Below are 15,646 nucleotides of genomic sequence, written 5' to 3'. Positions count from 1 at the left end.
AAGACTAAAGAAAATAAATTTGAATTGCTTTATAGGAAGTTCAATCCCATCTATTACATGATGCATGGTTCGCTGTCCTTAACACTCACCTACTGGTTATTCGGTTTTATTAAAACATTTGATTTGGTTCTAAGGTAAACGAAATATATTGTAAATGCTAAATTTGTGTTGGGGAAAATCATTGCTTTATGCAGAAACACGCTTATTTTCGATGAACCAATGATCTCATAAATTCTAAATACTGCCGGTAGTGCCGCAATGTATTTGTATATTTTCGTTACAAACTTAATAACCTTTCGACCCTAATGCTGGATACATTTGTTTTTTTATTACTGCTCTAAATATGCCATTGGCTCCCAATGTGTTCCACATGTTCCCATAGACAATGAATAATTAATAGCATTTTTGCTGGCGACTATACCGAGTACCTGGAAATGGTAGTATTTGATGGTTTATCTCTAGCACGCTTTCATTACGCTTATCTGTCAAATATATTGATTTCACCGTTAGCCGTCATTATTTCAGTGTTACTTCGTTGTGGAAAGAAGCAACATCACTTCGCTTTGACAAAAGCTAGAACTAAATCAAATCATGAGAGAAGTCATTTCAATTCATATTGGCCAAGCTGGAGTCCAAATGGGGAATGCCTGTTGGGAATTATATTGCCTAGAACATGGTATTCAGCCGGATGGGTTGATGCCTAGCGATGATTCGATTGGAGTGGCCGATGATTCCTTCAACACGTTTTTCTCCGAAACAAGCGGTGGCAAACACGTTCCTCGGGCCATGTTTATTGATTTAGAGCCAAGTGTTGTTGGTAAGAATTGAAAATCAGCTTGGGTTGTGTGATGTCATCAAGACTTGAAAAAAAGATTCCCTTGGGGAGCGTAGTTTCGAATCCTACCAACTGCGCCATGTAATGTCTTCATTGAAGATAGTGTAGAAATGACGGATTTATTGAGAGAAAGTGGTCTAGAGCTACGCGTAGATTGTCAAGAGGTGGGAAGTGATGCTCACTGGTTGGGAGCGAGTACGAGTAGTTACGATGGAATGGTAATGAATTGATGACTACTGGGAGGATATAACAGTTAGAATTCAAATTGCGTCAACTTTTCCAGAAATTTTCATCACTTTCATCCTTATTTTGATCATTTAAAAAATAGTACGTTGGGAATGAAAAAAAACCGTTTCTCTTTGAATGAAGATGAGGTTCGTACTGGGACCTACCGCCAACTGTTTCATCCAGAGCAATTGATCACAGGGAAGGAAGATGCCGCCAATAATTACGCTCGTGGTCACTATACCATTGGAAAGGAATTAATTGACGTTTCGATGGAAAAGATTCGTAAGCTCTGTGATCAGTGCTCAGGTCTACAAGGATTTTTGGTATTTCATTCTTTCGGAGGAGGCACAGGTTCAGGATTTGCGTCCCTATTGATGGAAAGGTTATCGCTCGATTTTGGAAAGAAGTCAAAATTGGGATTCTCTATATACCCTGCACCTCAAATATCAACAGCAATTGTGGAGCCATACAACGCGCTTCTATATACGCATACAACCTTGGAACATTGTGATGTGGCCTTTTTAGTTGACAACCAAGCCATCTATGACATTTGTAGGATCAACCTTGAGCTGACAAGACCAACATACACCAATCTCAATCGACTAATAGCGCAAATCATTTCATCAATTACTGCTTCGTTGCGATTTGATGGTGCTTTAAACGTTGACTTAAATGAATTTCAAACTAATTTGGTTCCATATCCGCGGATCCATTACCCGTTAGCCACGTATGGGCCAGTTATCTCTTCCTCTAAGGTAAGCCAATACAAGATGTAAAACCGACACCCTGTCATAAAAATGTCATCCATTGAAAAATGTTTCCTGGAATATAATTTGCAAATCATTTCGACAACTCATACACACACCAATCATGTTTTTTCTCAGGCATACCATGAGAAACTCTCTGTTGATGAAATCACAAAGAATTGCTTCGAACCAAACAGCCAGATGGTAAAATGTGACCCCAGGAAAGGAAAGTATATGGCCGTGTGTCTTCTTTATCGTGGAGATGTTGTGCCAAAAGACGTCAATGGAGCCATAGCACAAATGAAAGTGCAAAAAACAGTTCAGTTTGTCGATTGGTGCCCAACCGGTTTCAAAGTTGGGATCAATTATCAACCCCCAACTGTGGTCCCTGGAGGGGATTTGGCAAAAGTCCATCGTGCAGTGTGTTGCTTAAGCAATACAACCGCAATTCAGGAGGCTTGGGCACACTTGGACCACAAGTTTGACCTCATGTATGCAAAGCGAGCATTTGTGCATTGGTGAGTTCGAGGCTGTTAGGCCAGTATCTAATAAGAGGATGGGGAGGGGGCTTGATGCAACGTCGTGGTTGCTTCTTCCTCTACGGAAACATGGTGAAATTCCGACCTTCAGAGTTCGCCTTTTAGCTTCCTAGCAGAGTTTATTTCTAACGTTAAACTTTTTAGGCCGACCAAATGGGCCTTCCCAGGACAAGAAGACCCAGAATACTGCGTCAATGTTGCTTTTGTGAATGTGCCAAATTGTAATATCAACATCTACGGCGCCCAAAAAATGCAAGAAACTGAGTCAAAGGGCAATGAAAATGTTTTTTTTTTTTACATTTTTATCATAATAGGAACAGAAACAGATTACAAGAGTATTGGCGATAATTTGGCATGGTAGGATTTGAACTATGTAAAAACACCTTTCACGCCTACTCAAGTATTTATCATCATTTCAGGTATGTTGGGGAGGGTATGGAGGAAGGCGAATTCTCTGAAGCTCGGGAGGACATCGCTGCTCTGGAGCTAGACTATCAAGAGGTGGGAAGTGATGCTCTTTCTGATGAAGAACAATCTTACGCTGACGATGGTTGAGGCAAAAGATATATGAAATATTACGAAACATATAAGATTTTTTTGTTATTGTTGGCCCTAATACAAATACATTCATTGGTTCAAAGTAGTTTCAAAGAGCACGAGCTGAAAAGTACAAACGTGAAATTCTTAATTCGGCAAGGAGAATACAAACGCAGATGGAGATCTTAAAAATGATGGGCACGCGCCTATTATCAACGTGCCATTTCCAATCTATAACTTCAATTTAAGTTTGTTAACAAAATAGTAAAGGTTCTTTTTATTAAGTTTTTCGAATTCCTCAATTGGACAACTTTCGTTTTCTCAAAGAAATAGCAAATGCCTTAGTCTTCAACGCAAAAATGAAAGCAGACACTTTTTTAACGAAGAGTGGTCATTTATAGGACACTAAAATCATTCCCGAAGACGTTTGAATGTAATGCAAATATATGTTTAATATGTCGTGGAATAATACGTAGCAATAACAAGTTGAGAAGAGAGTCGTAGAGAAAACGATTTAAGGGGACAAGCCAGGAATAAAATTTGTCGAGGAGACAAGTACAATCGTAACTCCCATTGTCTCCCTGTGAATTTCTCTGGTTGCAGATGAGTTGTTTCTCATCTTCGTCAAAGAAACGTTTGACGACGAGACAAATAGCAAGGAGTCAGGAAAAGCATTGATTTTACTCAGAATAATTTGTTTTCACGTTGTGATTTTTAGCTTGAATAGATTACGAAAACGTGAAAAAAAGTTGTGATTGATTATAGACATACTTTGTTAGTTTTACCAGGATTGGCTGAATATCTTTTTTCACGGATATAAATGCCTCATTGGGTAAAAATTAACAAATTAACAAATATCTATCTTGGGGGAAACAATGTTGCAGTATCATGGCTCAGAATTCTATCTTCAGATATTCAGACACTCATTTTGAAACGCCCTCATATCACGATCTAGAAAAATGTTAATGGATGTTTTACAAAGTCAGTAAATATATCCGCGAGAGTGTCTATGAAATTAACGTGCCAATAATTGAGACTCGACGCCATTAGACACTCCACTATTAGACGATGAAGGTAAGGGCATTCAGCAGGTCTCATCCATGAAAGGATTTAGGTGTTGTACTCCAAGATAATGGAAAGTTCGATGAGCATATCCAGTTGAAAGTTGGTAAAGCTTATCAATCATGCGGTTGGATATATCGCACCTTTAAGTCCAGAGAAAGGATCACAAGGATCTGTACAAGTCGATTGTCCAGCTACATCTTGAATATGCCTCGCCCATTTGGCTCCAATTAGTTCAGCAGGTTTGCAAAAGCTCGAGCAGATCCAAAGATGTTTCACTAAAAACATTGAGGATATGAGAGAGCTCTCGTACTGGGAGAAGCTAGAAAGGTTGGGATTGTACAGTATTCAGAGAAGGTACGAAAGGTATCTGATATTGTACGTTTTCAAAAGCATTCATGAGCTTTGTCCCAACCCAGGATTTAGGGTCAATTGTAGTGACCGTAGAGGCTTTACCTGTGTTTTGAGAGCACCTTAAAGCCCTCGAGAATCCAGGCTAGTTAAAACAATGAAGTCCAACTCTCTTCTTTCTCGCGCTCCTTCATTGTTCAGTTTGCTGCCTTCAAATATTCGTAGGGCGTATGTAGGTGTTGATCCAGTAGCAGGATTGAAGTCAGACTTGGACAAGCTTTTGACTAAAATTCCCAATCAACCTATTATCAAGGTTTAGCCGGATCAGCCAACTCAAATTCGTTGGTTGATCAAATAATATATATAAATACCAGTTAAGTAAAATGAATACTTTTCTCGTCTTGAACTGCTGGGATTCCAATCCTAGCAACGGTAAGGAAGTCCGCAAGAAAACAGTTCAAATAATAGTATAAATTCGCCTTCAATTTCATACTTGTACCAGCCGAAACAAAACATGACCTCCTAGAAGGACTGTAGCTGAAGCTGAAGAAGTAACTGAAAATGATCCGCTAGCAGCTGGAAACTCCTCAACGGGAGAATGCCATTTTCTATCCGTTAGAATTTTTATTTCGGACATGAAAATATACAAAAAAAATATTTTTCGAAAGGTGTTTTTCGCACTTTGGGCAGAACTATTTAAAAGATGAAGCATTCAATTTGTCTCTAAAGTCTTTGGCGTTTGGTTATTTCAAGGAAGCAAATTGCAAGAAAATGTGTTAAAACTTACCATACTTAAAACCTATTTAGGTCAATCTTTCCAATCCGTACAAATAACTATTACAACTTCGGCCCCTATTTTAGTCTCCCAGAGGGCAAAACGGTGTGTATGCCTTTCCCTGAACAAAGCAAGGCTCCTTGAGGCTTTTCCTTCCACGACTTTCTTTCTTTCAGCAAACACTAAGATCTTTGCCAATGGAGTGTTTTGGTATCCCTAAACATAACATGTTCGTTAGATTTTTGTTTAACGATTAAAGGTAAATATGATTACTAGTTCATTTTCATTTGAGCAAAACTTTTTTGCAGCTGGCCCACAAATTTCGTTGTTCTGCCTCAAAGAGAATATAAATGAGCGACTTTCTCTTTTGTAGGCTAATGGCCACGTTGTAAAATTACTCATAAATATTTCATGACTGCTTTCTTTAAACCATGGAGATTGCCAAGGGAGCAGGATAAACACAATCCAAAGTGCTCACAGGAAGCCTTCAGTTGAATTTTCTAATTCAAGCAGAACAATCAACCTTTCGGTGGTCTGATCTGAGAATTCAAAATTGAAAATGAGAGAGGTTATTTCTATTCATATCGGCCAAGCTGGTTGCCAAATGGGCAACGCATGTTGGGAGCTTTACTGTTTAGAGCATGGAATTCAACCCGATGGAATGATGCCAAATAATGACTCTATTGGAGTAGCTGATGATTCCTTTAACACGTTTTTCTCGGAAACAAGTTCTGGGAAACACGTACCAAGGGCAATTTTCGTTGATTTGGAACCGACGGTGGTAGATGAGATAAGAAGCGGAACTTATCGACAACTATTTCATCCTGATCAACTCATTACCGGTAAAGAAGATGCAGCAAATAACTATGCTCGTGGCCACTATACTATTGGCAAGGAGCAAATCGATGTCACAATTAATCGGGTGAAAAAATTGGCAGAGCAATGCCCCGCTCTTCAAGGATTTTTGGTCTTTCATTCGTTTGGCGGAGGCACAGGATCTGGATTTGCGTCGCTTCTGCTAGAGCGGCTGTCAATTGATTACGGGAGGAAGGCAAAGCTGGGGTTTTCCATTTACCCCGCCCCCCACGTAAGTGCAACCTAGTGTTGGGTCAACTTGGCTGCTAAAAGTTCTAAACATCGGCGATATCTACATAACCCTACGCAAAAAAAACGTGTGCTTCATAACATTGAACTATCTTCAATTAAAGCCCCTTTTCCATGACGTTTTTCGATAATCCTGTTCAATACAAGACAATTTCAGTTGACCACTCTTTTTAGATTTCCACCGCTATCGTGGAACCATACAATGCCTTACTCTACACCCATACAACATTGGAACATACTGACGTTGCGTTTTTAGTGGATAATCAAGCTATATACGATATCTGTAGAGACAACCTTGATCTAAAGCGACCAACTTATACAAACTTGAATCGTCTGATAGCTCAAATCATCTCTTCTATAACGGCCTCTTTACGGTTTGATGGCGCTCTAAATGTTGATCTCAATGAGTTCCAAACAAACCTGGTTCCTTACCCGAGGATTCATTACCCATTAGCAACGTATGGCCCTGTCATATCTGCAGACAAGGTTTGTGAACTAGAATTGGCCAAATAGCAAAATGAGATTTCAAGTAATTGAATGATTGCTTCATTAGGCTTACCATGAAAGGCTCTCCGTGAGCGAAATAACCAAAAACTGCTTCGAGCCTCAAAATCAAATGGTTAAATGCGATCCTCGTAAAGGGAAGTATATGGCTATCTGTTTGCTTTACCGAGGAGATGTTGTACCCAAGGATGTGAATGCAGCTATAGCAGATATCAAAGTAAAGAAGACGTTGCAGTTTGTCGATTGGTGCCCTACTGGATTTAAAGTCGGCATAAATTACCAACCTCCAACCGTTGTCCCCGGGGGTGACCTCGCGTCCGTCCAAAGAGCTGTTTCAATCCTAAGTAACACGACAGCAATAAGAGAGGCATGGGCAAACCTGGATCATAAATTTGATCTAATGTATGCCAAACGAGCTTTTGTTCATTGGTACGTTGGCGAAGGCATGGAAGAAGGAGAATTTTCCGAAGCTCGAGAAGATATGGCTGCCTTGGAACTCGACTACGAGGAGGTTGGCAACGATAACTATTCGGACGAAGAAGACGATGATGGTTACGTGGCTGAACGTGGTTATACGGCACCGAAAAGAACAACACGTAAACAAGCTAGTTCCACTGCTCAAAGCACACGAGAGAACAGCCATTATCAAAGCCGGGATAAAAGTCGAAGCCGAAGCCAAAGCCGAAGTCGAAGTCGAAGCGTAAGCCGCAGCCGGGATCGTAGTCGGGACTATTCTCGAAGTCGGGATCACTCACGTAGTCGCGATTACTCAAGAAGCCGAGACCCATCACGCAGCAGAGACAACTCCAGGAGCAGGTCAACAAGTCGCAGACGCTGAAACCACTCTACGTTATGTACTACAAGAACATTGATTGACTCGTCAAACTCTGGCTTGTTAGAAAGAAATTGGCATTGTATGTAGAAAATTCGGGACGAATCATCGTCGATGTCATTTGTACAATTCATTTTATTGGGGTCGCACATTCGCTGAAATCCATCTGGTAAGATTTTTAATACCGTGGTCCATTTGTCTTGAGATAAAGAAAGGTGTTTTTTGGCAATTATGAGAGCGGACTGGCGAATGACCTAAAACAAATGAATCACCAAGTGACGTGGTCGAGGTCCCACGTCAGAGTTTTCAACCTAATGCGCCAATCTTTAACAAGCTAGAGTTAAACAAGTCAAAACAGGTTGCATAGAAGAAGTTTTATAATGTGTTGTAATGATTTAGACTTCTGAAGACAGAAGCAAGTTTGAATTTTCTGCCTTTTCAGATAATGAAGCATTAAAAACAAGATGTAAAATCAAAGTTATTTTTTCCAATTTCATTTGAATGATGGAGGTAAAGAGATAACATGATCTTTCCTCACAAGCAATGGCCCTGGCAACTGTCAACATATTGATAAGGATTTGGAAAAACTGATGTTCCAAAAAGTTACATGGATGGTTCAGTCAATACCAGTCAATTTACGCAACAGAGAATGTGAAACTTTTCAAAGGAAACTGACCAGAAGTGTGCTTTTACGGCCAAGGGAACATGTTGTCAGACTAGTAAAATTGTCTCCAAAATACATAGCTCCCTGTCCTTTATGTCCTTTTGTGACATTTACAGTTGTTTTCGACATCATTTTTGTTTTGTAAGCAGTTGCTAGGAGCACTTGTGGGTGCCATTTTTGGGAGACGAAGTACCACTGAGTGAAGAAATCCTTGTTTGGATGTACGTACTGCTTGCAAAAAGAGGATGAAAGATCCTTTCACGCTCCATCCATCTTTCAAGCACTCTTGAGAAAAATAATACCATCTTTAAATATTGTTCCTAAAGCTTCCATCTTTCGTAAGGCGAAAACCGGAGCTTATAAAACTGGCACTTTTTCTTAAGCTTGGTTATTACAACAACAATTAAAAATTCATTCTACGTACCCTATATTTGCCTTGATCAATTTCCGTGTTTCTTAGCAAATGTTTTGAGTGACCTGTTTTTTTTCCAATTTGAGTGTTCCTTCTTCGACTTCAAAAATTAAATAAAATGATGGAATGAAAATTTGCCTTTTCTCGAGTCTTTGGATATATTTCCAATTGACTAAAGTTGATCCAAAGCCAATGCCCATGGCGTGTTGGTAGAGCATCCACTTTTCCTATCCTTGGTTTGATCCTTGGCTAATGAGTCCAAGCCTCTTTGTGGAATTTGTCAATGATAGTATTAGCCGTTGGGGTCACCAATATGGCAGACGCAAGGTCCGCCACGTGAATAAGTCAAGAGATGATAGTTGTTGGCTTCTTTATTTTCCAATCAATCATAGCTATATGTGTACATATCAAAGACAACACAGAGTTCAAGTGAGCACATGCTCGCCACAAAAGTTAGAGTTGCAAAAAAAAAGCGCCTCATTTGGCCTAAACAGGTTTTCTATCGCCTCAATATTTGGCATTATCATTTAAGAATGATATCCGCACTATTAATAAACTATGTTTTGAACACCATGGCTCGTAACGAGTAATTTCAATGTTACAAAGACGAAAATAACAGATTCTAGTAAAATACTCTCTTGTTTTACCTTAATTTTGTATGTAAAGACAGTTGAAATTTGAAAATGAAAACTTGAAACATGCAATGTAAAAAAACTCTACAACTGACCATGTTGGTGTCTTGTATGTGGAAATATTTACATTCCATGCATATTAAGCAAAATTTTGAGAATTAGTAATAAAGATATATGCTTAGATTATTTCAATTCAGTTACTGAAGTTTTGGGCGCTATACTTATATGTAAAAGGAGATTGTATTATTAAAGTACTACTGCCGGGTTTCAAAATATTGCTGAAATTTCCTACTAGAGCATGGTAAAAGTATATCAGAAGTTTTGCATTAATGCCCTATGATGAATTGAAAGTGCTTTGTCTCAAAAAAAGGGAATATTTATTAACCTTCAAAAACTTTATTTGTCATATTTGGTATGAAAATGCTGTGGATGCATTCTCATACAATATTCACGTTATTTGATACATCTTGTCCACATCTTCATTTGATACATCTTCAGTTTCATTTTGTAAGGCTTTCAGGAAGGAATTATCACCATAATTTTCTGGAACTAATTCAAGACCTGGTGAAATTAAAGTGTAGACAACCCTATTACTCTTTGATATGTTAAAATACCGTATGTATTTTCCCCTTGAAATTTCAAATTAATAAAATTTGAAATATCTAGTTCTAACTCATCTACTTTATTAGTAGCTACTGCAATTTTTAACAAACAAGAAAAATTCCTACTTGCTTTTTGACAGTTTGATCTAAGTTACATAAACAATTCCTTTTTGTGCTTAAAGATTTGTAATGATTAGAGGTGGGTATACATATGACTAAATGGGATAAGTTATTGACTTTCAAGGTCTCTCGCAAAGGTCACAAGGGTCTCGCTACCCGAGCAAAACGGGCGACGCTTGAGGCTCTTTTGTGCAGGGGGACGATCCGTTTTACATTCAATCGAAGCTTCACATGTGGGAGACCAGGTTAAATTTGGACCGTGATGCCGAAACGGCCATAACGTGCCATTCCGAGGCCGATGCTCACGATTGTGACCGGGACTTGTGAAGGGCACTCCAAATGAGAGGGCTTCGTCAAGTCTTTGATCGCACTTCTCCTTCTCCTCTTCGTGACCGCCCTGTTTTCGGAGCGAATCATTATCAAGTCTGCCTGATTTTAGTACCAAGAGGCCTCCAATTTTGGAGGAGGACACTGATTTACGATCATTTGTACAATGGTGCCTGTTGTGGACGCTGGTCAATAGAATTTGCCGATCTTGCTAATATCACTCAGGAAAACCTCTTGATAGCTCTTCTTCGTCAAGCAACGAGGAGTGAAGCATATAAGGTTACAGTGATGGAACGAAATCCATAGACATTCGATGAAACACGCATCCTGAACCTTTATTTGCATCATTTGCATCTTTAGTCCGTTTTCACATTTTTTATGCATTTTGGGCTTCTTTTGACTGATTTTGTTTGGACCGAAACTTTATTTTTCACTATTTTGACGAGAGTTGGCACCCTTGACGTATTTCTGCACAATTCAGGATCCCACCTGCCATCTCTTTCCTAGGAAACTGGTATGACTGCAAATGAGATGTGCTTTACTCGATATAAGATTGTGTAAGTGCGCAATATATGTTCCTTTGATAAAGTAAGCGGTGGCTGACCTTCGGTCGTTGCTGACAGATGATCGTAATAAGATTCGTCTGGGAAATAATATAAATTATGATTTTACGCTCTGAGTTCGCACATGTCTGCATTATTGGTGTCACCGACACCACACACACGTACCATGGCGCAGCCCCCCGTCAAGTCTGAGAGATTTGAGAACCTACCAAGCCGATTTCGGAGCAAAATCGATCTTCTAATACACGTGTCCGCCCACCAGGCACCTGTTCCCGGTGAGTGAGAAAGACCCTCTTCCACTCTTTTTTCCATATGTCTGCCGCCCTTCTTCTTCCTCCCAGGATGCCAAAGGAGACGCACGTCGAAGGGGGACACTCTTGAGCTTTTGATCGCATCACGCCGAGGTTACAAGGATACAATCTGTCACACGGATCAGCCGCCGTGCTATCCAAGAGATCGACCAACACAACAAAGCAGACGACCCGTCGGAGCTCGAATTCTGGATTAAAGACTGGGAAGTCGTCTTTACAAATCCCGAGCCACCGTGGATCTCGGGGTCGGTCATCTCCAAGTTGATACCAAACATTCCGCCAAGGACCTCAAGGAGCACGAGTCCAACCTCATCAGGACCGTGGTCNTCGACCAACACAACAAAGCAGACGACCCGTCGGAGCTCGAATTCTGGATTAAAGGCTGGGAAGTCGTCTTTACAAATCCCGAGCCGCCGTGGATCTCGGGGTCGGTCATCTCCAAGTTGATACCAAACATTCCGCCAAGGACCTCAAGGAGCACGAGTCCAACCTCATCAGGACCGTGGTCACCGGACACCGTCTCAAGTACGACGCTGCATCTGCTCCTGTCCCTCCTCAGGTGCCCAGTCAAGGTCATCCCAACAATGCGAATCAAGACGGACGACAAGGCCGGAACTTACCTAAGCTTAACGTTCACCCGCCGCCAGTCCTCTAAGAAGACGTGGATCTCCGAGAATTTCGAAGATGACGCCCAACTTGGAACAACTATTCCCATCTGACCGACTTTTCAAAAAGAGCCCAAGCAACCCGCTACTTTGTTCTTTGGCAATGCTGTTATCTAGATTTTCTTAAGATCGTACAACATACCGTGAGTATTCGGCAGAATACAGGTCGAGAGGTTGACGAGATTCTAGATATCATCGAGGAGCGCTTTCGTAGTCAGCAAAATCGTCATGTGGACATGAATGATTTCCTTTCTGTTCGCCAGAGAGAGGCACAAGACTACATCAGTCTGTGTAACGAGATTCTAGAACTAGGAGACTACGCGGACACGGCCAACATCACAATGGATCGACTTCACATCGGCGTTCTCATGCAAGCCATGAAGAATGACACCGATAAGGCCAAACTCATGGCCAAGAATCCAGCGACGTTTGAAGCGGCTCGCGGTTTCATCCTGACGCTCAAGACAGCTAGGAGAAGCGCAAAGGAGATGAATTCTCACCCAATCCCTACACGAAAGGAGATCAACGCCCTTAAACCACAGACCATACAATGACTAGACCTCACTTAGCACGAGGAAAAATGCGAACTTTTGCTTTGATCAGCTGGTCCATAAATTTTGGTGTACAATGCTTTTTCATCATCCAACGTGGCCGGATTCTGAGTGAGTTTGTCACTGATTGCGTTCGTTGAAGACCAGCAATTGTAGGTCGTTAGTACTGATCAGGCAGTCACCCTCCTCTCTTTTGGTGTACCGAGTTGTTGACACAAAATCCATTTTCCTCTGCACTGAGGTCGGGCCAATGCGACATCTAGACGTTATATGATCTGTGCCTTAAACGCTTCAAGACCAAGTACTCCAAGAAGAAGTACAACACCGGTCCTCAGGGTCAAGATCACAAGAAGGATGGATCTGATGCCGAGCCTTGCCACTACTGTGGAACAACTTATCATTCCCGAGACAAATGTCCGGCAAAAGGGAAAACATGCACAAGATGTAATTCCAAATTAGTACCTGCTGTTCCAGATATAGGAGCCGGAGTCACCGTGATGGGCATTGGAACATCAATCGGTTATGGTTTTGTCAACAAGTTCACGCTAGATCCACCACTGAAAGAGAAGCTTGTCTCTGTCAATGGTCATGTCCTTGAACAGAACGGTACCTTCATGAAGAGAGTCGTAGCTGACAATGAAACCATACCCAAAGCCGATATTGTCATCTACTTCGTAGTCCAAGGTTTCAACCTGGACAAAAAAACATGCAAGATCCTCAAGATCTTTCCTGAGTGTTTCCTTCATTCAGTCACGTCATATCGGGTCAGGGCAGTTAATTCCCATTCCCCTCCAACACCAAAGAAAGCCCAGCCGCCTACCAAAAGTCAGGACACAGAGGTTTGGCTAGAGCGCCACAAACAAATGGATTGCAACCCTGCTTGAACATCCCCGAGATAATTCGCTTTTCAAGAGGGTCCAGGTCAAACTCAAGACGATCCATTGTGATGTCCTTGACAATTCCGAGCAACTTCGACCCATTAGGCGAACCTATGAAGATTCGTCTCAAGCCCAACTACAAGCCCTTTGCCATTCATACAATGCGTCAGATTCCTTATGCCCTTCGAGACAAGGTGAAAAAGTAACTCCAATGCATGGAGGAGAGAGGCATCATTGAGAAAGTTGGCGACATTCCTACAGAGTGGTGCCAACCGGTGGTAATAGCTCCAAAGCCTGGAGGCAAGATCAGATTCTGTGTGGATCTGACTAAACTGAACGCTGAAGTGATCAGGTCGACCCACCACACGAAAACACCACAAGAGATAGTTTCAGGTTTCATCAAAGCAGACCAATACTTCGCCAAATTCGATCTCGTGAAGGGTTACTGGCAAATACCATTTCATTCTGACTCCCAGCCTTTAACCAATTCATCACACTATTTGGGAGATACAAATTTCTTCGATCTCCCATGGGATTCATCTCTACAGGAGACAGTTACTCATACCCCAGTGAATTCAGTCAGTTTGCGACATGCTAGAACGGTGCTCAAAGCAAGGTCTCACAAATAACAAGGACAAATCACTCCTCTGTTCTCGTCTAATCATGTTTGTTGGTTACAGAATTTCACACAACTCAATTCAGCCAGGTTACAGAAAAAATCTGCCATCTCAGACTTCCCCGTTCCCACGGGTTGGAGGAATTTTGAGATCCTTCTTAGGACTCGTCAATCAACTCGGTTCCTTCTGCGCTGACATTGCTCAAGCTGCTGGCCCACTCCGAGACCCCTTGCGAGCCCGAAATGATTTCAACTGGTCACCAGACCACACCCTAGCATTCAAGGCAACCAAACAAGCACTCACATCGCCACCCATTCTACGCATGTTTGACCCCAAGGCTGAGATGTGCCTACAGACAGACGTCCAGTTTACACAGTCTAGGTTTTGTGCTCCTCCATAAGGACTCAAAAACACAAGATTGGCATCTCATACAATGTGGAAGCCGGTTCCTCCAAGACGTGGAGTCAAGGTATGCCACAATTGAGTGCGAAGTTTATCTCGCTGGTCTGCTGTCATTTACTGTAACCCCTGATCATAACCACCTGTTTGCTGTTTAACAACTTCAGCCTTGATACAATTGACAATCCAAGAGTTCAAAATTACAGGACAAAGCTGGCCAACTACACTTTCACAGTTACCTGGAAGAAAGGGAAAGGACCACGCCACCCCAGATGCCCTCTCCAGATATCCCGTCACGGATCCCGATGTTGAGAAGGACACAGACTTCCATATAAGTGCTCTCTCCAACCCTGTCGAAGACATGCTCCTTGACAAGCTCAAACGCCAAGCGTTCCAAGACAAGAATACCAAGATCTCAAGCTCGCTGTGACACAAGAATTGATCACAAGAGTCAGAACTCTGCACATGTGAAGTTGTTCAAGAAGATCAAAGACGAGCTTTCGATTGGCAATGGTTTAATTCTTCGAAACTGTCAGATCGTCATCCCCCTTAGCTGTCAAAGATGTTCTCAAACGTTTGCATACCAGCCACCAAGGTATTGAAAAGACCAAACTCAGGGCCAGACAAAGTCTATTTGCCTGGCTGTACAAGCGATATCAAGCAATTGGTTGATTCTTGTTCGGAATGTCCATGAAGCCGTCCAGACTCAGCCCCTGAACCGTTAATTCAAGAAGATGTTCCAAAAAACCGTTCCATATGGTCACTAGTGATCTCTTTCAACTGGACAAACGTTCTTTTCTTCATTTTTTTTTCAATTTGGAGTAAGTCAAACGCTAAGATACCTTGAAAGGTCTTACTGGTAATAACTGGTAACTGGTCAATAAATCGTGCGAATCTTGAGACGGTAGTAACCACTTTCCAGATCCAAACTTGCCCAAGGCTTGTGAGCCTCAATTCCTTCAGTAATGCTTCGTGTTCGATGCACAGTTGAGTACATCATTCTAATATGTTAAGGAAAAATGATGTACAGGAAGAACAATTGGTTACGGAACAGTGTATTGAAACGTCCGGGGAAAATGAACACCCTGTGTAACAAACAATCTCCAGCGTGTCCAAGCCACGCTGAATTGCGTGCCCAAGCTGTCGTAAATTGGCGGCCCAGGCTATCGGGAAGCGGCGTCTAAGCTGTCTTGAATTGTCGGGCCCAGGCTATCGTGAAACGGCGTCTAAGCTGTCTTGAATTGGCGGGCCTCAAGCTATCGTTAAACGGCGTCTAAGCTGGTCTTGAATTGGCGGACCCAGGCTATCGTGAATCGGCGGACCCACGCCATCTTGAAACGGCGTGTCCAAGCTGTCTCGAATCAACACGCACAAGCTTGCTTGACAAGCTGC

The 15,646-nt window shown here is 41.8% G+C and overlaps 2 protein-coding genes across 3 annotated transcripts; both read left to right on the top strand.

Moving 5' to 3' along the window:
- The first annotated feature begins 543 nt into the window (after positions 1 to 543).
- On the top strand, positions 544 to 3,067 carry LOC131890613 (tubulin alpha-1C chain-like). Of its 2 annotated transcripts, none has more exons than XM_059240009.1 (4): positions 544 to 817; positions 1,262 to 1,818; positions 1,948 to 2,327; positions 2,768 to 3,067. In XM_059240009.1, exons 1-4 carry the CDS (start codon positions 592 to 594, stop codon positions 2,901 to 2,903), a joined length of 1,299 nt encoding a protein of 432 aa, XP_059095992.1. In that variant the 5' UTR covers positions 544 to 591; the 3' UTR covers positions 2,904 to 3,067. The 2 variants fall into 2 exon arrangements, with proteins under 2 accessions (XP_059095992.1, XP_059095991.1); XM_059240008.1 differs by having other exon boundaries at positions 1,205 to 1,818; positions 2,768 to 3,066.
- A 2,408-nt stretch (positions 3,068 to 5,475) lies between these two features.
- LOC131890218 (tubulin alpha chain-like) lies at positions 5,476 to 8,727 on the top strand. The gene is made up of 3 exons (XM_059239524.1): positions 5,476 to 6,160; positions 6,352 to 6,663; positions 6,731 to 8,727. The coding sequence occupies exons 1-3, from the start codon at positions 5,633 to 5,635 to the stop codon at positions 7,517 to 7,519; spliced, it is 1,629 nt and encodes a 542-aa protein (XP_059095507.1). The 5' UTR covers positions 5,476 to 5,632; the 3' UTR covers positions 7,520 to 8,727.
- The last annotated feature ends 6,919 nt before the right edge of the window (positions 8,728 to 15,646 follow it).

This window comes from Tigriopus californicus, chromosome 11, assembly GCF_007210705.1.
Source record: "Tigriopus californicus strain San Diego chromosome 11, Tcal_SD_v2.1, whole genome shotgun sequence".
Classification (NCBI taxonomy): Eukaryota; Metazoa; Arthropoda; class Copepoda; order Harpacticoida; family Harpacticidae; genus Tigriopus; species Tigriopus californicus.
Note: the sequence above shows the minus strand (reverse complement) of the source record. Positions and strands in the feature narration are given on the sequence as shown.

What these genes read in the sequence shown, in the direction of transcription:
- LOC131890613 (XM_059240008.1), top strand. Translation starts at nt 592, where the DNA reads ATGAGAGAAGTCATTTCAATTCATATTGGCCAAGCTGGAGTCCAAATG. An exon ending in CAGTTATCTCTTCCTCTAAG is followed by an intron (nt 1,819 to 1,947) that starts GTAAGCCAATAC and finishes GTTTTTTCTCAG; the next exon opens with GCATACCATGAGAAACTCTC. An exon ending in AAGCGAGCATTTGTGCATTG is followed by an intron (nt 2,328 to 2,767) that starts GTGAGTTCGAGG and finishes TCATCATTTCAG; the next exon opens with GTATGTTGGGGAGGGTATGG.
- LOC131890218 (XM_059239524.1), top strand. Translation starts at nt 5,633, where the DNA reads ATGAGAGAGGTTATTTCTATTCATATCGGCCAAGCTGGTTGCCAAATG. An exon ending in CCATTTACCCCGCCCCCCAC is followed by an intron (nt 6,161 to 6,351) that starts GTAAGTGCAACC and finishes CACTCTTTTTAG; the next exon opens with ATTTCCACCGCTATCGTGGA. An exon ending in CTGTCATATCTGCAGACAAG is followed by an intron (nt 6,664 to 6,730) that starts GTTTGTGAACTA and finishes TTGCTTCATTAG; the next exon opens with GCTTACCATGAAAGGCTCTC.